Raw genomic sequence first — 25,927 nt, 5'->3', positions numbered from 1 at the left:
TCTCCTCCCCTTGCCTCCCTCCTGCTAGCTGGAATGTGTGATGGAGCTGCAGACTGAGGATGGCCGAGCAACAAGTGGGGAGGAACGTGGTACCCTGGTGACCATGAAGCCACCCTGGCAGCCCTGCAGGACAAAAGGTGAACTTGTACTATGTGAAAGCTACTCTTGTCAGGATGGTGGAACCTAATTTGGATATAGAATTTGCCACACCAGGTGATATAATTTGGCTGTGTCCCCACCCAAATCTCACCTTGGATTGTAATAATCCCCACATGTCAAGGGTGGAGCCAGGTGGAGATAACTGAATCATGGGGGAGGTTTCCCCCATACTGTTCTCGTGGTAGTGAATAAGTCTCACGAGATCAGATGGCTTTATAAATGGGAGTTCCCCTGCACAAGCTCTCCTGCCCGCCACCATGTAAGATGTGACTTTGCTTCTCATTCGCCTTCCACCATGATTGTGAGGCCTCCCCAGCCCCGTGGAATTGTGAGTCCACTGAACCTCTTTCTTTCATAAATTACCCAGTCTCAGGTACGTCTTTATTAGCAGCATGAGAATGGCTAATACCCCAGGACAAGGCCAAGATGGGAGTTCATGCTCCTGATCAGAGGGAAGGTGGAGATGAGCGGAGAGCACTCTCCTCCAAAAGAGTTGATTTCTAAATGAAAGGAAAAAGCAAACACAAATAAGAAAAGATTTGCAGAAATCAATTAGAATAAAAATGTCAACAGACAATAACAGTGTTGCATAGCTTGAACATTTTTATATTGATCAAATTGTTTTTCAGTAGAATCACTGACAGAACAGGTCAGAATGAAAAACATTCCAAATATACAGAAAAAAGATTGCTGCTCAGTTAAGGTCCTTTTCCAAATAACTTCACACAAATCCTTTAGTTGCTCCAAACAGAATGAGAGCTATGAGAATGGTGGCCCAGCCCGGCCATCAGACTCCCAAGCGTTTGGTCCCCAGTCTGAGGTCACAGAATCTTTGCCATCTTTATCGAGACTGCTCTCAGCCAAGGACAACAGGCAAGAACCAGAGGGCGGCCATCCTTGTCTTTGCATTCAATAGCGCCAAACTCTGAGGGACAAACTCTTGGTGATAAGTCACAGAAATGTGACACGTCTCTGTAGCAGCCATAAAGCTTTGGTTTAGGATTAATTTTGATTCTCTGGAGTATCAGGCTCCCAGAATGGCAAATCTTGACCTCCTCTTGTCCAGCCCAACCTTCCCTTTTTACATATAAGAAAACTCAGGGTTGAGGGCAACATATCTTGCCTAAATCCAGGTCTAGACCCCAGCCCTGCCTCTCACAATCTTTCCCCATTTCTGCTGCCTCTTTGTTGCCTCTGGAGGATGAAGAGGGCTTTTTCGCTTGTCCTCAAATGCCCATTTCTGAGGTACCCCCCCCCCAAAAAAAAGGTTAGGTAGCAACACAGCAGCAATAGTGTCCACACTAATCTAAAAGCATATTTAAATATGAATTACTGTGGTAAGAAACGAAAGACCAGTACAAGTGTGTGATCCAACCACTGCCCCCTAACCAAAGTTGCATTTTTTCTTCTGGAAAGTCAAAACACCAAGTGCAGGTTCTAGAGGGTGACACCAGCAGGGATCTCTCATCTTGATTAAATTGGCACATCAACGTGTTTAATTAGATCTTTCAGAAAGTGCCAGAACGTAGGATGTAAATGTCTTCTCCATTCATATCCAGCCAAATTTCCCAGGCAAAATATTTCTCCTGATTCTGATGCAGTTCTTCACTTAGGACTAAAAAAAGGCTTAAGTATAATTGCTTAAGTGTATAAGGTGGTGAAACAGGAATCTTGAGCTACGGATTTTAATTGGTAATAGCTACAGGATTTACTTGAATTGTTTGCTCTTTTAGATAATTCTCTTGTCTTGTTCTTCCCAGTATTTCCTGGATTTTGTTCCTGGCAACCTCTGCTGGGTCTGAACTGCTGGCCTGCCCAGTGGCAGAAAAGACTGCTTGCAACCTTTGGTAAGCTTTTTAGAAATTTATGTGACCATAATGGGCGCATTTCTGCAACCATAATAAACAATTTGTTTTTGGAAAAAAACAGTAAAACACCCATCTCCAAAGACACTTAGACTACTCTGCAAGCATTTTGCACACCAGGTGATGATGCATTTTTACCAAACAGTAATGATTTGCTAAATATCCTAATGGCATTTAAATTTATGCCAGCGTTCCCTCCATCCCCCCGCTTTCTTGGAGCTTGTTGAATTTTTGTGAGTCCAGATTATTTTGTGCTCTTGTTCTCTCTCTTCTAGAAGAGCATTTTCCATTTTCCTCTCATAAAAACTCAGGCTGGGCGCAGTGGCTCACGCCTATAATCCCAACAGTTTTGGAGGCCGAGGTGGGAAGATCACTTGAGGCCAGGAGTTTGAGACCAGCCTAGGCAACACATCAAGATCCTGTCTCTACAAAAAAAAAAAAAAAAAAAAAAAAGAGCCAGGTGAGGTGGCATGCGCCTATAGTCCCGGCTACTCAGGAGGCTGAGGTGTGAGGATTGCTTGAGCCCAGGAATTTGAGGCTGCAGTGAACAATGATCATGCCACTGTACTCCAGCTTGGGCAACAGTGAGACCCTGTCTCTAAAAAGAGAAACAAAAACCCAGTGGATTCTACTTTTGACTGATGTGTTTTTGGGCTAATCACTGATAACTAAACTTTTTTAAGTAACTCACCCACAGCAGTGTCTGTTGCTGTTCTAGCCGATAAAAAGTCACACGATAGCGTGATCTTATTCAATCTTCACGTTCAAACTAAAGTCCTAATTATTGTTTTTACTTTATAGATAATGAAAGAGAGGTGGAGCTTCTAAGCGACCAGGCCCGCAAGTAGTTAGTGCTGAGTGGGCGTAGGAACTGAATGCCCTGCCCCTTAGCTGCAAACCTTCTGGTGGTTTCTTGTTTTCAGTATGGGGTTATGGTACTGTGTGACATCTCCCTCCCACCTCTGCCATTTAGCAGTAAAATATCCATGTGGAAAAGACAGAAAGTATGGCAAGTAAACATGCTAGCTCTAAAGAACCTCCCATATAGGTCTTTATCCGTCTTGCTACCAGCAAACTATTCAACTGGCACCGAATTTGCTGAATATCAAAATGGCTTCATTTATGTGCATTATAATATGAAAACATCTTTTCTATAAATACCATTAAGAACCTGGCTTAACTTCCTCTTCTGAGTACATAAAAACCGCTGTTTAAAAATACCACATTAAATGTTTATGCAATTTATTTTCCTTAAATAATAATTTGCTACAATCCTATCACAAATTTAAAAAAATTTAACACAGTATTCACAAAGGCAGAATTCTTTAGGACAATCAAAATGATGGTGTTCTTAGAATAAATTAACATCGGATTGTGTTTATATTCAGATAGTCTGATCCTCTCCTTTGAAATGCAATGGAGACCATTGTGACTGGGGGTGAATGCACACATTTGTTCTTCTATACAGAGACTCATTCTTTATATATACTCAACGGTAATTTGAATCGTTAGGAATCCTGAGAAACACTCACCCCTGGGCACACACATGTACACACCCCCGCGGCCAACCCTCCAGAAGCTGGGTTTCCCATGGTTCAATTACTAGAAGCTCTTTTCTCAGAAGGCCAAACATTCGGAATATTTAGATGACACTGTCCCATCTCCCCTTGAGAAAATCATAAGGTTTCAAGTGGAGGAGCTTGAAATAGCAGCAATACATGTAGGAGATTCAGTAGTCAGTGATTCCAGTCCTGGGTGCTGAGTGTGCAGTAGGAGGCAAGCAGAGGCAAGAGACACACCTGCTTCTACAACTAAGCCACAAGATGACCAGAACACACTGAGAGTACCAGTTCTCAGAGCTTCAGCGGAAAATTCACCTGAATGCACATTACTAATCCAGGTCAGGCACCAAGAGGGAACCTGAAGAGGGACACAATTCTCAGAAACATGAATACTGGAAGTCGCTGGGAGATGGGACAAAGGGAGGGAGGGCAGAGAGGTGTTGCTCAGCCTTCAGCCTGACCCCCAGTGCCCTGCCATCTAGTACATTCATCAGGGTTTCCTTAGCATCAGGGCAGGTGAATCTGAATTGTTCCAGCTCCACCTAGATGCACAGAAAGCTCAGCCCTTACAGTCTGACACACAGAAACAAACAAAACATCCAAACGACCCGAGATAATCACACCATCTTGTTGCCGGGAGGTCAACAGCTCTGTGGGTGTCCAGTCTCAATTGCTCCAGGATGCCAACAGGGGTGTGTGTGGTGATGTTAGGGAAGAAGGCATTAGGACAGGCCCCAAACTGAGATCCTTTTTGTATCTTTCCATAGAAATACAGGCCTAAATGATGCCATAATTGCATGCTTATCTACACCAGTTCCTATGTACACTATATCTTTTCTATAGAAGTTTAAAGTGCCTGGGTTCAGAGGTGCCCATTCCTTTCCCACAGCTACTGGTTCCTCTTGCTGCTTCCAGAGAGGTCTGTCCTCCTCTCTCAAGGAGGATGCCCTTGGGAAAGAGGAATGAACGTTTTCACAGTTGTCTTAACTAGGATCCAGCATTTGGACTAAACCTTCTTCATACACACGAAGAATCGCTTCACACACAAACTTGTACTGGCTCTGGAAAAGAAAAAAAAGCTGTCAAGTCCTGTAGCTCCAGGAAATGCTGCCTACCACCCTGTACCGCTGGGTCTTTTGCAGCATTTGTAAATATTCCGAGTGCCAACTCTGGGCCACAGGCCAGGTACACCTGTGAAGCCCTAGTTCCTATATGATGTGGGGAGGGGGCACTTCCAGAGAGGGATGGGCAAAGTGTCATGGAAACATGACAGGCGGAGGAACTGGCAGTCTGGGGGAGTCAGGAAGGAGCAAAGGTCCCTATGGGGCGGCTGTTCTTGTAAGTGGAAGTGTGGAAGCCTCAGTAAGAGCCCATTTTGAGAAATGGGGTCAGGGAGCCTGCTCCTGGACTCAACACCTGGACATGTGGAGGATGAGGAGCTGCACAGGTGGGCTGGGACCTGGTTGTGGGCGCCTTGTGTTGGGGTAAGGAGTCTGGATTGTGTTTTACAAAGCAGAGCCACTGAAAGAGGCTCTGCAGGATACAGTCATTTATCTTAGCAAATACCTAAGAAACATTGTAGCAAAGTATACAGGGGGGATAAAAGCATTTAGACTGAGCTTCTCCAGCTAGGAAAATCAACCAATCAATCATTCTATCTATCTATCTATCTATCTATCTATCTATCTATCTATCTATCTATCATCTATCTGGTTTTTGAGACGGAGTCTTGTTCTGTCACTCAGGCTGGAGTGCAGTGGCGTAATCTTGGCTCACTGCAACCTCCACCTCCCGGGTTCAAGGGATTCTCCTGCCTCAGCCTCCCAAGTAGCTGGGACTATAGGCACATGTCACCATGCCTGGCTAATTTTTGTATTTTCAGTAGAGATGGGGTTTCGCTATGTTAGCCAGGCTGGTCTCGAACTCCCGATCTCAAGTGATGCACCTTCCTCAGCCTGCCAAAGTGCTGGGATTACAGGCATGAGCCACCGTGCCCAGCTTCTGGCTGGGAAAATCTACCAGGATGATGGACTTTTTTCTTTTTAACCAGCCACGAGGTCCTCCATACCAAAAAACAGGGCAGAGAATGGCCCTAATAACATAAGCTGATTTTTTTTTCTCTTAACAAGATTTTCTGGGTACAAACTAATATAAAACTACCAAAGCTTAAAATCTATTAGGGAAATCTTATAAACTTTGTCCACAGCCTGTGAAGACACAGGGCTGGTTGGAACATATAGTTCCTGCTCCTTTCTTTGCTAACTCCTCATGTATCCTGGGGGTTTTTACCAGAGAAGCCACTTCTCCAGGAAGCCTTCCTGGACTTTCCACATCCTGCTTTAGATACTCTTCCACCATCTTCTCAGACAGCCCTGAACTTTCCTCATCGCTGCTGACACTTAGCACAGACCAATCCAGTTCTACTAGATACAAGCTTCAGGCTCTGCACCATTCTTTGGCAAATGAATGAATGAATGAATGTGGGATGGTCCCCATTTTGCACAGGGAAGCTGAAGCTTGGAGAGAGGTTCAGGACTTAGGCAAAGGTTGTTCATTTGTGATGGGGCCTTAATCATGCTCTTTCCACACCGCTTCACTGCCCTGCTTGCAGTTCCAGGGGAAATCCCCAAGAGTTATCCCCAAGAGTTCCTCTTGAGGACAAGAGGATGTTGCACATGACCCTACTTTGAGCTCTGTCCTGCCCGTGGAGGACACAGCAGGTACTCAGGCACCACATGGGTGGGACAGAGCTCAAAGCAGGGTCATATGCAACATCCACTGAGCCAAAAGGAGTACCCAGGTCTAGGTGGCGGGGTGATGGACAAATGATTGTTCAACGATACAGAATGCAACCAGGGCTGTTCCCTGACACATGGGCTGGCAGGAAATAAACCAGAGGCAGCAGAGCTCAGAGGTGAGATGGGTGTGGGCTGTAGCCACTGACAAGCTCTGCGACCTTGGGCAAGTGATTCAGTCCCCCTGAGCTGCAGTCTGTTGACTCACAAAGCCCTTCTCTCAGGCCTGCCTGGTGTAAAGTGCTCGGAAAGTGCCAGCCACCGTTATTACTGGATTTCTACTCACTGATGTCTGCACCATCATGGCACGCTGGTCTCGCATTTTTCGGACAATATCCAGTGGGTAAATGGGCAGGTTCCTCTCAGTTAGGCACATGGCTGTTTCCATAGTGACCAACACACCGGTTCGACCTATTCCAGCACTGGAGAGGGGAGAGAAGAGAGACTTGGGATTTGTCTGAGTAGCCTTTCTGCATGGCCCAGCGAGCAGTTCCCCGCTGACTCCAAAGGGGCTTTCCTCCCCTGGCCTTCGAGAAGACAAAATACACACTCAGGGCGTGCTCTCAAACAGGCTGAGACAGGCTGTCCTCATACATCTGAGACTGGGGGCTAGCAGGAAGTGGAAAGAGGGCCGCCGTGAAGTGCCAAACCCACTTTCTTACTCACACCTGTGACGAAGGTCAGCTGACAGAAGGACAGGAGAAAGGGTGTGTGAGGGGATTTTCTTCTTCAGTTCTGTGCTACATTCACAAAGTTAGGACTTCATAAAATCCCAAATAACTTTTGAAATGGTGAAGAACCACAGTCAACAGAGGTTTGTAAGGGCACACTACTTTGTGGGATGTAGGGTGGGTCTGGCGCCTGCCAGTTCTCTCCAGGCCTATTTCCGACGGGGAAAGGATTCCAAACCTAACAAAACAGCAAGCGCCATACCTGCAGTGAACTAGGACGGGCTCGCTGTCCACTCTCAGAGACCTCACATAGTTTACAAATTCCAGAAAGTCGGAGGAGTCATCGGGCACACCGTGGTCAGGCCATGCGACGTACTGGAGATGTGTCACTGTGTGTTCTTCCCCGGTCTGTGGGAGACGCAGTGGCCTTGGTGAGCCCATCCAGGTGGTGAGCATGAGGACCTAGCCTCAACCCAGACACAGGGTGGCCCTATCTCCTGATGCTTTCTCCCTCTGTGCACAGCCCTGCTATGGCCCCTAGCAATTCCTTCCCTCCTTCCCCAAAGATCCCCATCCCCTCTCAGGCTCAGCCGTGGGCCTGTCCTGCAGGGCTGCCTTCCTTGATCACTTCTGCCCAGTGATCTCCTCCATTTGCTGCTATGGTACTTGTCATTAGAGGCCACACATGCTAACTGTTTTTAACTGTGGCAAAATATACTAACACGAGGCTTACCACTGTAACCACATTTAAATGTACAGTTCAGCAGCATTGAGGATACTCGCAATGTTGTAGAGCCATCAGCACTACCTATTTCCAGAACTTGAAAATATCCCACAAACATAAACCCTGCACTCATTATTCCATACGGCATAATGTCCATAGATCTCCTTTCTCCTCCTTCCCCAAGCCCTTGGCAACCACTGTTCTACTTTCTGTCTCTATGAATTGGACGACTCTAGGCACTTCACAGAAGTTGAATCCTACAGTATATGTCTTCCTACGTCTGGCTTATTTCACTTAGTATAATATGCTCAAGGTTCCCCAGTGTTGTAGCAGGGGTCAGAATCGCCTTCCTTTTAAAGGCTGAATCATATTCCATTGTATGGACAGACCACGTGCTGTTTATCCATTCCTCCATCGATGGACACTGGGCTGTTTGCACTTCTTGCCTGTTGTGACTAGGGCCACTATGAACTCTGGGCCCTGGCTCTTTGATGGGCAGTCTTGCACGCTTACTGACACGCTTGCCAGGTGGAAACAGAAGGCACACCTAGAAGCGTGCCCACCTAGGATGACAGCGGCCACTGATTCAGCTCCTGCCCCTCCACCGTGCCCCTCAGGCTGCGGCTCACCTGGGTGTTTGTGACCAGCATTTCTCGGGACACATAGGCGATGGTGCAGTCCTCTGACTGACACTGGATGTGAAAGCTGCCGTGATCCATGACGTCGGGGGGATCCGGCCAGTACTGGTGACATTTGGTCTGTAAGGAACCACCGAGAGTGAGTGAGCCCCCTCTGTGGGGTGTCCCTGCAAGCAGTTAACCCTGGACAGGCGGACGGGTTAGGCATCCTCTCATGCACACCCGAGAGCACTGATGGGAGAAAACAAACTCAGCCAAGTCCATCAGCTGTTTCTCAGGGCGGGGTGGCGGCAGCCTGCCAGGAACCAGGCCACAGGTCTCTGCTCAGCCCCAGGCTGCAGCCTGGAGGAGGACGAGACGCAGCGTATTCATCACCAGGGGCCACTCGCTGGAAGAGCACCAGTGGCCTCAGATGCAGGACCTTAGCCTGTGAGCAACCTCTCTACCCTCCCCGACCTCAGGCCCCTCCCCGCCTCCAACGGCCCCTCCTCCTGAACCCCTCCTCCACCATCCTCCCCACCCTTTTGAGGGGGAGGCCTCCAGGCACAGCAGTTAAGGGCACACATCTGGTGTCACACACAACTCCGCCGGGATCCTTTCCTCCTCCATTTGTCAGCCAGATGATGTCGAAACAGTTGCTTAACCTCTCTGATTTTCATGTTTTCCACTGGGAAGACAGAGATGGCTCCTGCCTCAATGCTGGTGAGGCGGCCGGCGTGGGTGTGCAGTGCTTAGCCACTGTGGGGGGCAGGCCGGGGTGGCCATGACTTCTGTTGCTGTCACGGGTTACATACCAGCTTGAGTAAGAGTGATGAGGTTCCATAAAAACCCAGATTAAGGGACTCACAAATTGAGATGAATACCTTTCTCACTGGAGCAGCGTCTCTGAAGCCCTTGAAGGCTTTCTTAGGTGATGTCCTAAAGAGGTGATATCCCACACAGCAGACAAGGAACCCAGGGCTGCTTGGGATTAAGTGACTTGCCCAAGGCCATGGGGCCGCAGTGATGCAGTCCAGCACTCTTCCTGTGGCAACCCAGTGTCTCTCAATATGGCTGTGCTGTCCCCACAGACGGGCTGATCCCACCACCCTCCCCAATTTCTATCCCCGCTTCTAAAACCTGCAGCTTGTCCTGTAAGCTATCTTAGCGCCTGCCTCTGGCTTCTAAGCAAACTTCAGGGCTAGGCTGTCCATCCCATCACAGATCCTTCTGTCAGTTAAATCCTAAGTCATTAAACAAGCATTTTCCCCCGAGCCTATATGTGGTTATAGCAACTTAAGTAAAAATTACAATTGTTCATGGGGGAAAAGTGGTATAACCATAAGACATGTGTAATTTGTTGGGAAACAGCCTCTCTATTCTTACTTTCAAATGTCACAGTGAACACTTGAAACTAAAGTATGCCACTGGAAAGCTGGAGTTAAGAATTTACTTGGAAACCTTAAACATGGGTAATTTTGGTTAGTAGCCATTCTGTGACTTTGCTTACACGTGAGGGGTTAAGGGCTGTAGGGCCCAAGGCAGAATTGACAGATACAAGCCCTCTCTCGCCTCCTCGTCTGCACAGGAAGGATAAATCCCTGCCCTGTAGGCTCCCAATGGTCCCGCCCACAGGATAATTGCAGGGAAGATATTCTCTGATGAGATCAACCCATGCAAGGCAGAACTATAAATATCTGTACTGTCAGAGAGGCTCCCCTTATTCCACAGTGAATCTGACCAGTACTAGACTCTCTCTTTACCTCTGACCAAATACAGACTGCGTTCAATTTGGATCTGAAAAAATTGGGGGTGTAATGGAAAGAGCAAGAAGTCTGTGGAGATCCTGAGTTTCAACCCTGGTTAATAAATTCTACTAAACATATTTGGTTAGTGATCTTGGGCAAATTACTTAACTTCTTTGAGCCTCAGTCTCCACATCAATGCTGTTGCAGAGAGGGGCAATGATGCTGAAGCCTCATATCTTCAGAACGGTAGATGCTAAGCTCTGAATGGTGCCTTTCATGAACATGGCTTTACCTTGGCTTCAAAACAACCCTATGAGGTAGGTACTATGATTGTCTCTGTTTTGCATATGAGTAAACTGAGGCTCAGAGAATGGATCAATGTGTGTCAGATCACACAGAGAGGAACTGGGGCAGAGCTGGAATTTCACAACAGGCCTGTGAACCCTTAGCCAGGCTGATAATACCCCGGAATGACAAGAAAATGCACCTTCCTAGGGCTGTGGTTAAATTAAACAGTAACATATGCAAAGCTGAGCATATGAGGGAAGAAGCACTTCTGGAGAAGTCATCAATGGACAATGAAGATCACTGAAGCTAGGAGGCCGGCAACATGCTGCTGGGGATGAGACCCTGGGCAGATGCTGCCAGAAGAACTCAGAATGCTCTGTCCTCAGGGATTCACAAGCCTGAGTGGGGCCTGTTTCTCATTCCCAGTCCCCAAGTGTGGTTTCGAGAAGAGGCTTCAGGAAGGGAAAGCTGACCAGGGAGATGGCTTCTGAAAGGATGTGTCTTTCTGGACCAGAGGGAACAAGCCACAAGCTGGGTGGAAGACAAGCCATATGCCTGCTGTGAGTCCTGCTCTACTAAATGCATGATATGGGTGAACACAAATGGGACATACTGAAAATTTCAGCTCTCAGAGAAAGGGATAAACCTGCTCACTTGGAGTGACCGACTCCTAATCCAGAAGAACTGGTGGGTAGTGACGAAGATGAGATAAGAACTTAGGGATAAAGGGCTCGGGTCATCTGGTCATCCAAGGGTTTGTAACAGGAGAGGGAGGAAATATGCACCCTGGATTTCAGAAGAACAGGTTTCTAATGATGGATAACATGCCAAAGAAGGAGACAGAGCACTATCTCAGGAAGATGGACCAGATAGGGTTTAGTGGGAGTCCTGGGCTAAATTTAGAAGGCTTCATGGTGAAAAGCTCGCTTTCTTGCTCACTTAAGTCAATAAACATCCCTGGGAATGCAGAGATGAATGAGACACGATGTGGCACTGTCCTCAAGGTACTCTCGAATCAGTATAGGGGGGATGTGGTGAAAAGGAAAGAAAGTGGGAAGTCAGAGACACAGGTGGCTCACATAGGAAGAGGAGGTAATGTCTCGAAGAGAGGGGACAGAGATCTCAGTATTGAAGGACGAGGGTCTTCATCAGGTTGGCAAGGCAAGGATGGATCATTCAGGCAGAGGGAATGGGACACACATGGTCAAGAGGTAAAGAGGTACATGGTGTACCCAGGGAACGACAGACAGTACAATACACCTGCACAGAAGGTACCAGTCTCAAGGTGAGACTTTACATGGTGCACCTGAGAAGCCACCAGATGGTTTGAGCAGGGAAATGGCAAGACCAGGCAACCCTCTGGAAAGGTATCGCTGAAAGCTGTGCCAAGGGATGGACCAGACGGGGGTGGGGGGAGCCTCTAGGCCAGGAAGCCACTAAGGAGGCTGCTGCTGCTGCTCCTGGAAGAGAAATGCAAAAGCTCTGAGAGAAGGTGAGGGTTTGGGGACAGAGAGGGGAGACTGGTGGTGGCAGACCGTGGTGAGTGGATGTGGGAAGTGAAGAGAAGGGAGGGGTAAGACTGATTCCAGGTCCTGACTCGGGTGACTGGGCAGATGGGTGCCACTGGCCAGAGTGGTGAGCTCAGGGTGCAGGTGCATGGCTGACAGCTTCAGCTTCAGGCACCTTGTATGTGAGGACACTCAGGTAGATGTGTCCTGTCAACAAATGAGCAGATGGGTCTGGGTTCAGGAGGTGGAAGGAATCAGTGCCTAGATCCATTTGCTGAACCAACCAACCAGAGGGCCTGATGAAGCCTGACTCAGAGATCAGTTCTCTGCCAAAGAGCCTCATTGCCTAAGTGTGCATTTCACCAAACAGTGTGTTTAACAGATAACAAGAGCAAGGGGGTTTATAGAGCTTTGTGCTGCCTCAAACCTCTTCCTGTCACCTCACATGATCCTCATGGCAACCCAGGGGCCCCTGATGTTGCCCAGAGCAGCAAACCTATCTGCCTCTGGCCCTGTGAGACAAGGAGGCCAGGATCCTGACTCACTACGCCACGTGGAGCACCCACTACTGGATGGGCAGCCAGTCCAGGGTAGCTCATTCTTAATTCTCAAAACAATCCCAAAAGACAGGCATTACCACCTCCTTTCTAGTGATGAGGAAACTGAGGCTTAGAGCCCTGTGCAAGGTTAAACAGTGGAAAGCGGTGGTGCCAGAACTCAAACGCCTCCTCTGACCCCAAAGCTCCTGCCTCTGACAGCCAGTGGGCCAGGAAGAGTACCTGTATTTTTCACATGTGGTTGCAAAAAATGATATTTCTCTCCAAAAGAAACATCTCTGGTGGAAAGTGAGGGAGAATAACTTACTCAATTGCAATGTTTCTAAGAAGAAGAAACCCATGAGCCTCAAGGGAGAGCACAAAGAAAAACATTTTGGGTGGGAATTTAAAAAGGGAGAAACCAAGTATCTCATGGGGGAGTGTCCCACTGACCGCTGGGGATATGAGGCTTCAAAGGAGGCTCTCTCTGTGCTTGCAGACCTGAGAGTAGCACAGTGAGGCTGGGGAGCGGGGGTGGACTCCAGCCAGCTGCACACCTGCTGGGAGTCCCACTCTACTAAATGCATGGTATGGGAGAAAACAAATGGGAGATGCTGAAAGTTTCATCTCTCAGAGAAAGGGGCAAAGCTGCTGCCTGGAGTGATGGACTCCTAATCTGGAAGAACTGGTGGGTGGTGATGCGGACGGGTTAGGGCCTTCAGGATAAAGGGCTGAGGTCATCCTGTCGTCCAAGAGTTTGCAACAGAAGAGGGAGGAAACATGCACCCTGGATTTCAGAAGAAAAGGTTTCTACCAATGGATAAACAGGGGAGGTTAAGTTCCAGGGTCACAGATAGGGAATGCTAGACCTCAGAGGAGATGGGTATCTCTAATGCAGGAAACTGACAAAGCAGCTGGAATGGCTTCACTGAGAAAGAAAGGGCTGGGAAACAAACCCTCCAGGTCACAACGGAGACCTCAGATGAGCTCAGGTGCAGAGTGGACATCAACAAAAAAGAGCGGCTGTCAGCAGCACGGAGCTGGTGGGCAGCAGCCATAGGAGTGGATGGAGGAAGCTGAGGTCTCCTGGATCACAGAAAGGGCCTTTTCTCCCAAGCTGGAAAAAGCAGAACAAGGGAAAGAAGGGGGCTGCTATCCAGGGCAACCAATCCTTAGGGTTATCACCAGCCCTAAGAGAACAGACCATTGCTGGGCCGGGGGGCGGCGGGGGGCTCCCTTTTCTCTGAGGAGAAGAATGACCTTCCTGCTGAAAAGGCAGAGTCAACTTTACAGGGAAGAGAAGCGCAGACAGACAAGACAAGGACAGCGCTGAGCTGCCCAAATGGATTCTATGGAAAATGGCACAGTGATGTAATTTCTGCTTTTTACAAAGGCCACTGTTAACCTGGCACACACATTGCTCTTTCAGGACCAGCACTTGTCCTGAATTGGCAAGGCCACATCACTGTAGGGGTTTTGGGGCACATGAAGTAAGACTGGGGAAGTGCCTTCTGGCCTGTTGTAATGGATCCAAGCTGGGACTGGGGAGGAGGAGGGCTGAGCTTCCCGTCACTAGGGGTGTCTATTGGTTGCTCTGTAGGGGAGACTTAGGGTCACATACGGGCTGGACCAGGAGACACTGAAGACCCTTCTCAGCGCTGAGATTCGTGTTCCACAGAGCAGGGTGTGACACTGCACACATCTGAATTAGAAATCAAGCTACTTACCCGCCCTCGTTCTGTGAGAGTCGTCAACATGACAATGAGTGACAACTTCTGATCCCAGACAACCTGCCAAAACTGTGCACAGGTATGCGGCAGGGGCCCCTGAGTGGCGATGTACTTGTTCACAAGGTTAGCAGCAGGAATTTCCATCTGGTAAGAAATTGGTAAAGTATTAGAATCTGTTGCTGCCCCCGGGGTGCACAGGGAACTGGATTTTAAACTCTTCTACTTGCTAACTGATACTGCACCAGAAAAATATCTCTTTATCAATTCACAGCCAATAAGGAAAATCAAACAAGTTATTTCTAAAACTTCTTGAAAAATATCTGACAACCACCAGCATTAGATCTTTAAGATAAAAGTGTGTGGTACTCAGTAGGCAAAAATCAGAAATCTATCTGTGAGATGGCAGAAGAGTTTAAATGACTTTCATTGCTCTATCCTAAATATAATCAATATTGGCTATCTGCATTTTCAGCTGTGTACCAATCCTGCCCCTAAGTCTTTTCCCTATGCAGGGTTTTCTATCAAAATCTATTTACATTTATTTAAAGCATAAACCGTACAGGTTTACACCACCAATTCTTGTTGCACTTTGCTTTCTGCATGGCTTCCAATGCTTGTATCATGAAGTTGGTCAATCTTGACATTAAATGTTGAAATGTTTTGAAATGAATGTTTCAGGTAGAAATATTCCTGCTCCATGTTTCCTTTCTGCCCTCTGGACTGAGTCCTTTTGACCAAAGAACACTCAGAACCTGTTGAGCTTTGGGCTGGCACTGAGATTCACTCACTCTTAGGTGAGCAAGGTAAAGGAAGGCTTCTAATTCATGGTTTGGCTGGTGCTTGGAGAAATGGCTTCCTCAGTCCTGGGATTACATGAAAAGACTGGTCTTTACGGTATTTCTGCCCCTAACGTTTCTGATGCTCTGCTTTTAAGACACCGGGAATGTTGAAGTGAGGGTCAATGAATCCCATAGATGCTTTGGAACAGGTGGAATCACTGATGAGTCCAGTTTTTATTAGGGCATTTCTTGACACTTTGCTGTAACTTGAGAACTTAATCTGAGAAATCATCTGTCTATTTAGGAGCTGGCAGACCATATATCGCCTGAAGGCCAAATCTGTCTGCCACCTTGCAAGCTAAGAGCGGCTTTTAATCTTTTTAAGTGGTTACATTTCAAATGCAAAGATCACATATTACTATCTGGTTGGCTACAGAAAGTCTGACCCCAGATTCAGATAGAAGGAATGGAAGTCTAGAGAGGCCAAGTAAGTTGCCCAAGATGCATTTTTAGAGAGAAAATAAGTGCTCTTCCCATAACATGTGAAACATTCCACTTTTTCTTTTTGGCTTATATGTACAGAGGAGGTTTTATTTTTCTCATTTTTTTTTTTTTAAGGCAGGGTGACACTCATTACATGGAGAGAAACACAGTTTCATTACTGGCCAAAACAAACACCTGAACGGAAGCCACTCAGTACAGGGGCATGTGGACGATTGAATTAGAAACACAGAACAAGTCTGGTCCCATCTTCTGTTAGCTTTGTGACTTTTCAAATTATTTTAACTCTCCGAACCTTAGTTTTCTCCTCTGTAAAATGAGACTATTCTGCCTTCCCTCCCATGGCTGTTGTGGTGCTGAAATGTGGTGGTGAACGGGAAAGCACTGTGTCAACTGCAAAGCCCCACACAGGCCCTCATCATCGTTGCGACGGTGGTGAATGTGCTCTTTAGCATCATCCAGATTCCTAACTTACGTTCACGTAACTTGCATTAATATAATCTTCATTTCCCTGCAATAATACCCGGGTGGTGTCATCTGCGGGGAAGAGAAAAATTTACCGATTATTCCGAGCATTATTTTTATCATACCAAGTAAACCAGAGTTCAGTTCCCAGCCCCATCTGCAGCTCTGCCTCATTAGCATAAACACTATTCCCCAACTGTTCTGAGTCTGAAATGGCTGCAATAAAGACGGTGGTGTTTACAGACACACTGAAAATCGTTCCAGAATACCAGACAATCTGTTTTAAAAAGGGAAACATTATCTCAGTGTAGGGGGGTAGAAGGCATTCATGCCGGATACTCACAAGGCAGCACATCTTTATATCGGTTTTTGTCCAAATTTTGAGGCAGCTTTGCAAACGTGATGGCCAAACCTGGCTTTTTTCTGTAGAGTTGCTATGTGAGAAATAGAGAAAAAAGCAAGCATTGCAAAAATCAGATGAAGAAAGTGTGAAAACATACTTTATCATTCACAGTACCAAAATCTCAACATTTTAAAGTGATTATGTGTTATATACTAAAAGAAAATCTTCCCAATAAGAAATTCTACAGTTCCATGAGAAACTGACTAAACTCTTTAATATATATATTTTTTAATTTGAAAAAAATGCCATAGGAAGGGTCTGGGTCTCAGGTAATGGAGCATGGTAAGTGAAACTTTGCCTTTATGACAACTATTTGACAAGAGCTAAAAGCAACTAGATTGGGGGAGGGGGGAATAATTCTGACTCAAAATTAAATGGAAATCATCTAAATTAGTCTAGAATCATTTCCCTTCAGTTCAATGTAGTGAACCACACCCTCCTTTAAGAACGACAGCATTTCATTCATCATTTCAGAAGTCTCTTTCCACAGGAAAAACATTTATCCCAATATATAGTAAAGTTCATTTACAGAGGTACCTCCCTACTACACACGTAATCCCTACGAAAAATCTCAAACAACACAATCTTTGCATATCTAAAGTCACGCATTAGACATGTTTGTACGGTATCTGATGTGACTTTCACAACAGCCCTGTAAGAGGTATTAATTGTATTCTTATTTTGCAAGTTCAATGCTTTGTTCGAGATCACAAACAAGAACTCAGATCTGACTCCAAGGCTTATGTTTTCTTTTCTATATGACTGTTTTTCCTTTTAATCCCTTCTCACCAGTGGTTTTTATTAACTCTATGGGAATTTAAAATCACAGTTTTTTCAGTGTTGGAAGTGATTCTTTTTTGCGGAAAATTTGGGAAATTCAGGCTAATATAAAGAAAAAAATTAGCAATTTCACAACTCTGAGATGAGCCTTTTGTATATTTTCTCCAGCTTATTTTTTCCATGCCTACATGAACACAAATGAACAGAAGCATATATATGTAAACGCATAATACATTTATATACTATGTTTTTAAAAGCAAAAAATGAGACTGAACATATTGGCACTTTTTTTTTTCTCTTCCTGAGACAGGGTCTCTCTTTGTTGCCCAGGCTGGAGTGCAGTGACGTGATCTTGGCTCACTGTAACGTCCACCTCCCAGGTTCAAGCGATTCTCGTGCCTCAGCCTTCCGAGTAGCTGGGACTACAGGTGTGCATCACCATGCTTGGCTAATTTTTGTATTTTCAGTAGAGACAGGGTTTCCTCATGCTGGCCAGGCTGGTCTCAAACTCCAGACCTCAACCGATCTGCCCGCCTGGGCCTCCCAAAGTGCTGGGATTACAGGCGTGAGTCACCGCACCCGGCTATATTGGCACTTCTTATGCTATGTTCTATTCAACTTAAGTGTCCTAAAAGAAGATAGTAAGTATTCCTTAGAAAAAGTTTCAAAGTCAAGACATTTGGAAAATATTTATTTTATGTTCTACGAATCTCTAACAAGACAAGTCCTGCAATGCATAATGCATACATTTGTTAAATTCTGATCAGCTAAACATATCTCAAGCTAATTTGGCCATGGAAAATCTCAGCATCTAATAGAGTATTCTGGGAAATAACTATCCTAATTTTCAAGCTGCTTTCTCCTAGTTATTATATAGTATCTATTTCCCTATATTATTAAATATTATTTACACATATGATCTTTAATGGCTCAATAATCTAGTTTACTATAATTTATTTAAACTTTTATCCTACTTTTTCATTAGGCTGTTTTGAAAATTTTTTTACCCAAACTTCTAAGAAGAGAATTACTATACCAAATAATATTTTTAATGGTTTTTTTTTTTTTTTTGAGATGAACTTCACTCTTTCACCCAGGCTGGAGTGAAGTGGCGTGATCTCGGCTCACTGCAACCTCCACCCCCTGGGGTTCAAGCGATTCTCCTGCCTCAGCCTGTCATGTTGGCCAGGCTGGTCTCGAACTCCTGACCTCAGGTGATCCACACACCTCGGCCTCTGAAAGTGCTAGGATTTTTGAGTTTTGATACATATAACAAAGTTGCCCTACAGGGATGTATGATAAATTCACCAAATTGTGGCCAACATCCTTAATAAAGATGTGTTTGCAGTTTGAATAGGGAGGGTAAAAAGGATTTTTTCCTCTGTGTTTTTGCAAATTGTATCGTTTTGTAAACTGGCTTCTGTTAGTCTGTTTTTTCCCTTACTAAATAAACAAATTACACAGAACTCCCCAGAAGATAATTAACATGGAGAGTTTGGGTCATAATAATGGTGCCGTTTCTTATACATTTGCCAAATGTCTAGAATTTCCAAACACTCCAAGAGCTCAGCTACTCACCACCTTTACAGTTTCAGTTCATAACCATCAGGTAGCTGAACAACTTCTTAAATAACTGCAGTCTCTAATAAACTCTGTAAGTTCATTTTAGGAATAAACTAATGATTTATTAGAGGTTTTGGGTTGACGCTGGCAGAAGGCGGGCACCTAAGTTAAATTTACCTAAACGGCATTTTAGTTCTAACTGATTAAGTGAATATAATCAACAATTAAGTGAATATACAATTAAGTGAACACAGTAAAGCTAACCTGGTGGGAAAAAGAGATTTTTTTTTTGCAAACAACAAAAGTGTAAATAAAATCAACTTGAGGTGGTCTAGCAGAAAAGCACAGCTACAGAAAAAAGGCTTTAACTACCATAAGACTTTAAATATATCTCAGCAGTAATGATCTGTTGATAAATTTGTAAAGTACTAAGATAAATCATATATTAAAAAGTGTTATGGCAGTGTTTACATTTTTTTTTTTTTTTTTGAGACATGTTGCCCAGGCTGGGCTGCAGTGGTGCGATCTCAGCTCACTGCAACCTCTGCCTCTAAGGCTCAAGTGGTTTTCATGCCTCAGCCTCCTGAGTAGTTGGGACTACAGGCACGTGCCACCACATCCGGCTAATTTCTGTATTTTTAGTAGAGACAGGGTCTCGCCATGTTGGGCAGGCTGGTCTCAAACTCTTGACCTCAAGTGATCCACCTGCCTTGGCCTCCCTAAGTGCTGGGATCACAGGCGTAAGCCACCATGCCAGACCAGGCAGTGTTTAAAATTTTTTAAATGTGCACACTCTGGGCTTTATCCAACAGAGATACATAAAGATACATGTCATGGAAGTTTCTCTGCAGCAAAATATTTATTCTCAGAAAACCAGACGCAGCCTGGATATTCCCCAAAGGTGAAATGTTGACTTAAATGATAGTACAGTCTTATCAGAAAATTCTGTGCAAGTAATAAGAATACGACAGACCAAAAGTACAGATTTAGAAGGATATCTATTAAATACAAGGTATTGAATAATTTATACAATGATGAACATATAGTAGCAACACACAGCGTATATAATGTGTAAAGACACAATCTTGTGTGTGTGTGCATGTGTATATGATATATCTGTATGAGCACTGGAACAAGTATGGAAGGATACATAAAAAATTGTTGTTTGTAAATTACAGCAAAGAGGAAGAAACTGGCCAGGTGCGGCGGCTCACGCCTGTAATCCCAGCACTTTGGAAGGCCGAAGCGGGCAGATCATGAGGTCAAGAGATCAAGACCATCTAGGCTAACATGGTGAAACCCCATCTCTACTAAAAATACAAAAAAATTAGCCGGGCGTGGCAGCAGGCGCCTGTAGTCCCAGCTACTCGGGAGGCTGAGGCAGAATGGTGTGAACCAGGAAGGCAGAGCTTGCAGTGAGCCGAGATTGCGCCACTGCACTCCAGGCTGGGCAACAGAGCGAGACTCCATCTCAAAAAAAAAAAAAAAAAAAAAAAAAAAAAAAAAAAAAAAAGGGGTGGGGGAAGAAACTGAAGGGGATAGGAGTCAGGAGACTATTTTACTTTGGTTATTTCTGAATTATCTGAATTATCACAATGAGAATTGTTATTTTTAAATTCAAATGACTAAAGTGAGAAAAAGAAATACAACAAAAGAAATCTATCTATAAAATTAAAAAGCACAAAATTTTTACAAAAAGCTAGGTGGACAAATCAAAGTCAAGGTTGTTTTGGCCTTTGGGAAGTTTGAAAACACACTCATATTTATGTCTGCAAAGGCTAACACTGAATAGGACTGAAGCAACTTAGTAGAAACAGGATTTAAACACTTAGTTTCCTAAGTGTTAAGAGTTGGTTTTCGGCTGGGCACAGTGGCTCATGCCTGTAATCCCAGCACTTTGGGAGGCTGAGGTGGGCGGATAGCTTAAGCTCAGGAGTTCGAGACCAGGCTATGTAACATGGTGAAATATATTTATATTTTTTATTTTTATTTATTTATTTTTTTTTTATTCTTATTTTTTTTTATTCTTATTTTTTTTTATTCTTATTTTTTTTTTTTTTTGAGACAGAATCTCTGTTACCTAGGCTGGAGTGCAATGGTGCGACCTCGGCTCACTGCAAACTCCACCTCCTGGATTAAAGTGATTCTCCTGCCTCAGCCTCCCGAGTAGCTGGGATCTGTATACAGGCGTGCGCCACCATGCCCAGCTAATTTTAGTATTTTTAGTAGAGACTGGTTTTCACCATGTTGCCTAAGCTGGTCTTGAACTTCTGCGCTCAAGCAAGCCACCCATCTTGGCCTCCCAAGGTGCTGGGATTATAGCCGTGAGCCACCGCGCCCGGCTTCAAGTTCCTAAAATTTATCAACTCTTCTCCAGGCCCTGTGGGCTGCTTGGCAGTCTGGTTATGAAACACTGCTCTGAGAAGGGGGAGGGACAGAGTGGAAAGCGAGTGTAGGAATCACAGGTATGTCTTTCTGAAAGGGTCAGGGATGGAATGGAATGAGTTAAGGCTTTGTGATATTGGCCAGAGTATAAGACATGGCTTTTAAGAGAAGCTTCATTCTTTTTTCATTTTCCAATTCATCGGAAAAACAACAATTTGCTTTGGTTATTCCTGGGCTGAAGGAGTGAGGGAGACAACAGCTCCTGGCTGCAGATCCCTTAGATTCTGTCCTAGAACGGGAGCCACCAGGAGGCTGAGAGGCAGGGTCATGGGGACACACAATGACAAAACCACTGAATTTTATGAAAAATTATTTTTATGTCCTAAAATGCTTTGTTCTTATTCTATCAGAGTATAGTTATAAGAAGCTCTGAAACCAACGGTAAATTATAAAAAGAGTGGGTAAGAGGGGTTGCTAAGGAACAACTGTATTGAAATTATAGTATCAATATCACCAGCTCTGGCCTCCAAAGACAAAAAATTTGAATGGTGGGAGCAGATGCTCTCCAGTGTGGTAGGGGTGTGATGGATGGTTTTTTGGCTTAAATATTTCTTCTTAGAACAAGTCACCTACCATAATATTAGAGAAGGCATCAGGTGACTCTAATCTCCTCACTCAACCAAAGGTGTGCAGCCTACTCACATCCCTGAGATGAGAGCTTCACACACCCAACTGGCTCTAATCAGAGGATGCTGGCAAGGCCCCACAAGTGGAAGCAGGCACTCCGTCAACTCTATGAACACAAAAACGGGAATTCCTGAAGGCTGAGAACCCAAGAAGGGGGAAGAAAAAGGGAAAAGGACAGGAAAAAAAGGGGGACCAGGAATCAAGGAAACCATGGGTAAGGAGACAGCAAACGCCAGAAGCAGACTGCCTTTCATGCCCTCCACAAAATCCCAGAGTTGACTCCAAGGAACCAAGTTTCAAAATGGCTGTTTGCTGTATCAGCCACTAAGGCATTATCTTTGTGGAGGCAGGAATCTCATTTGTTCACTGCCACAAACCCCAGGCCAGCATTGTGCCTGGCACATAGTAGGTGCTCAATAAAAATTTGTAGAGTCAAGAAATAATGGGATCTGATGCTTTCAAAAATGAGTGCCAACCATGCGAATAAAGCATGCCAAGAGAATTTCAAAGCAATTTCAGCTTTCTTAGACATAGTGCCCTATAACTAAGCTGAGGGTAACTCATTTTTCACAAAGGGCCCACTCCAAGAGGTTGTTTTCCTAGTACCACTTGGTAGACAAATTAACAGTTCACTACTCACGGGTAGCTCACCCACACTGGGACATCCCTTTTCCTTTGTATCTGACCCAGCCAGAGGGCAAGAGAAACCATCTAGTAGGGTCTTGGAGCCTCTACCTACCTTCCCAGAAAAGTTTGCTGAATTGAAATCATTGCTAGTAATTTTGGGACCTTCCATAGTGCCCCTTTCCAGGCACAGTCCCAGATGCAGATTCTACTGCTGGCAAACCTAACAAGTATTCTTGCAGGATCCCTTTCAGACAGACACACAACAATAAGTTATGGCAGCACTTCCTTTAGGTGGGTCGCTGGCACTTGAAATGTAAAAGCTGCACACATGGTCATTCCAAAGCCCCCAGTTTGCTCCGTGTATCCCAGACACACATTATACTGATGAGGTTTTCTTTCCTTAAAAAAAAAACAAACAAAACACAAACTATTTGGAAAACTGTTTTTAAAAATGCAATCTTTTGGGCCGGGCATGGTGGCTCATGCCTGTAATCCCAGCACTTTGTGGGGCCAAGGTGGGCAGATCCCTTGAGGCCAGGAGTTCTAGACTAACTTGGCCAACATGGTGAAACCCCATCTCTACTTAAAATACAAAAATTAGTTGGGCATGGTGGCGCATGCCTGTAATCCTAGCTACTGAGGAAGCTGAGGCACAAGAATCACTTGAATCACTTGAACGTGGGAGGCAGAGGCTACAGTGAGCCAAGATCACACACCGCTCCACTCCTGCCTGGGCCACAGAATGAGACTCGGTCTAAAGGGTTCTAATCTTGAAGATACAATTGCTCTCATTAATTTCTACAAGTGTCAATTTAAACCTCTCATAAAGTTTTCAGCTACCTCTGCCCTTCCAAATGCACCTTTTATAATTATCACAGGAGCCAGTGAGTCACTTGTTTTCACGTTAATGGCTATCTTCTATAATGGGCAATGTAGGAGTGAGTAAAGTAAAAACAGGGGCCAGAAGAAAAAAGATGGTTTCTGGTTTTGGTGAAGATGGTGGATGCTGAAGTGGAGGGGCCGGGTATCTGAGTGTGACATGACCTTTGGTGGTCTCTTGTAGCCACTGCTGTAATCCATCAACTGGGGGATGCAGGCGTTCTCTTGTAGTGTTCCTCATTTTCAAGGTCTTAACTAACAGTGGGCAAGGAGGCAGAGAAGCTGTGAGTCACCTGGTCACCGGATGAAAATGGACACTGGGATCCTTTGTTACTGGGAAGCTGGTTCTCAAATAAAAGACAGGTTAGCATCATCACTTAGCTTTTATCCAGGAAAGTCTATACCAAATGCAGATCCTGTCCTTTGCTTAAATGGACACTTCAACTCAGGGAACATGTAGATTAAGCTGCAAGTTTTTCTTAGGAACAAACAAAAACAAGAGCTTCCTGGAAGTGGTAATTCTGGGGTGAGTGTGGACCCCAATTCTACTCCTTTACGTAAGAGAAAGAGGAACACCCTACCTTGGCTACACAAAGAGTATTTAGGCAGTTTGGGGCCAATCAAAAATACCAGCAAACTGCTCCCATTGATTTAGCTCATACAGTGTGGCTACCAAAGGGAATGGCTAATGTGGGAGGATAGGGTGAGGGCTGGGTACACTCAGCAATGGCGAGTTGCTGCCAGTAAGTTCAATTTTTATTTATTTGTTTTTTTGAGACAAGGTCTTGCTCTGTTGCAGCCCAGGCTGGAGTACGGTGGTATGACCATGGCTCACTGAAGCCTCAACCTCCGAGGCTCAAGCAATCTTCCCGCCTCAGCCTCCCAAAGTGTTGGTATTACAGGCATGAGCAACTATGCCTAGCCTAGAAATTTAACATATATTCTAATCGTGGCTCTATCTCTGACTAGTTGTGTGCCACTGGGCAAGTCCCTCAGCCTCTCTGATTTTCGTTTTCTCCATCTGTAAAAGGGTGATCCTAATCATGCTGGCCATATCGATTTCACAGAACTGTTGTAAGAGTTAACAGAGACAACATATGTGCACTGCACTTGCTAGGTTCCAAAGTGCTCTAGAAATGCTAATTATTAAGTGTGATTTTATGACAGCTGGGACCAAATGCTTTCTGGAACACACTTGTGATTGTTTACTGAAATCCACAAGAGGGAATGGGGAATTCCCTTTATGGAAAAAAAAAAAAATCCTCCAAAGCAAGTGCTGATAGAAACCAGCTCTCGCAGAAGGGAATTAAGGCTACCCCAGGGCAGGTCTTTCGTGTTGTGGAGTGGGTAGTGTGGACACCTGCGGTGGGCCCTGCTGGGGAACAGTCCCTTCCTCTTCCTACTCCTGTCCAGTGTATGCCCCCATCAGCCAGGGCCCACCTGCCAGCCACACTGGAGGAGGTAGAGAACCGGAACACCAGGACTAGATGACCCAGAGCTCCAAACCCAGCACAACACAGTTACCATTTTTTTTTTTTTTTTTTTTTTTAGCTGTTACCCTGGCTGGAGTGCAATGGAGCCAACACGGCTCACTGCAGCCTCAACTTCCCAGGCTCAAGTGATCCTCTCACCTCAGCCTCCTGAGTAGCTGGGACCACAGGTGTGTGCCACCATGGCTGGCTAATTTTTTTATGTTTAGTAGATATGAGGTCTTGTTATGTTGCCCAGGTTGGTCTCAAACTCCTGGCCTCAAGTGATCCCCCTGTTTTGGCCTCCCAAAGTACTGGGATTAGAGGCATGACCCCCCATGTCCGGCCTGTGACCACCTCTTTATGCAGACATCGGGCATGTTCTACAGACTCTTGAAGCCTCCCTTTATTTATAAACAATAACAGCTATTACTTTTTATGGCATTTTGACCACATACCAGACAACACATTAAATATTTATCTCCTCTTTTTTTTTTTTTTTTTTTTTTTTTTTTTGAGACGGAGTCTCACTCTGTCACCCAGGCTGAAGTGCAGTGGTGCGATCTTGGCTCACTGCAAGCTCTGCCTCCCGGGTTCACGCCATTCTCCTGCCTCAGCCTCTCTGAGTAGCTGGGACTACAGGCGCCCGCCACAACGCCCGGCTAATTTTTTTTTATATTTTTAGTAGAGACGGGGTTTCACTGTGGTCTCGATCTCCTGACCTCGGGATCCGCCCGCCTCGGCCTCCCAAAGTGCTGGGATTACAAGCGTGAGCCACCGCGCCCGGCCTCTCCTCTAACTCTTAAATGAACTCGTAAGATACCCAACTTATAGACGGGGAAACAGAGGCCACAGAGGTTAGGGGACATGCCTAAGGCCACGCAGGAAGTGAGGGTAGAGCCAGGATTTAAAATCTGTCTGGCTCCATGTAGGGAGACAGCCTCTCAGATATTTTCGAGCTCAGATGTTCTATTATTCTAATAACAACTCTCACACATCAACAGCATTTGGTAGTTTTCAAAGGTTATTTCAGAATGGCTAAGAACCAGCTCTTGCACTGGCCAGCCTGGGTTCGAATCAGCCTTTGACATTTACTGTGAAGAGGTCACTTAACCTGTCCAAGACTGTTCCCTCATGCCTACAACTGGGATAATGACAGCATCTATATAGGGCTCTTGTGAGAATT

The 25,927-nt window shown here is 45.3% G+C and overlaps 1 protein-coding gene across 7 annotated transcripts in view; it reads right to left on the bottom strand.

The window, feature by feature from the left end:
* Positions 1 to 741: 741 nt before the first annotated feature.
* The window catches only part of PTPN3 (protein tyrosine phosphatase non-receptor type 3), a 120,898-nt gene continuing 95,712 nt past the window's right edge, over positions 742 to 25,927 (bottom strand). For all 7 annotated transcript variants that reach the window (XM_055271549.2, XM_055271550.2, XM_063636141.1 and 4 more), the window contains 7 exons: positions 16,292 to 16,382; positions 15,959 to 16,020; positions 14,201 to 14,347; positions 8,406 to 8,534; positions 7,315 to 7,460; positions 6,668 to 6,803; positions 742 to 4,647 (listed from right to left, as the gene is read on the bottom strand). In XM_055271549.2, coding sequence (XP_055127524.1) covers positions 4,570 to 4,647; positions 6,668 to 6,803; positions 7,315 to 7,460; positions 8,406 to 8,534; positions 14,201 to 14,347; positions 15,959 to 16,020; positions 16,292 to 16,382 — 789 coding nt within the window. In that variant the 3' untranslated portion in view covers positions 742 to 4,569. The remainder of the gene's footprint in view (positions 4,648 to 6,667; positions 6,804 to 7,314; positions 7,461 to 8,405; positions 8,535 to 14,200; positions 14,348 to 15,958; positions 16,021 to 16,291; positions 16,383 to 25,927) is intronic.

This window comes from Symphalangus syndactylus, chromosome 3 (assembly GCF_028878055.3).
Source record: "Symphalangus syndactylus isolate Jambi chromosome 3, NHGRI_mSymSyn1-v2.1_pri, whole genome shotgun sequence".
Classification (NCBI taxonomy): domain Eukaryota; kingdom Metazoa; phylum Chordata; class Mammalia; order Primates; family Hylobatidae; genus Symphalangus; species Symphalangus syndactylus.
Note: the sequence above shows the minus strand (reverse complement) of the source record. Positions and strands in the feature narration are given on the sequence as shown.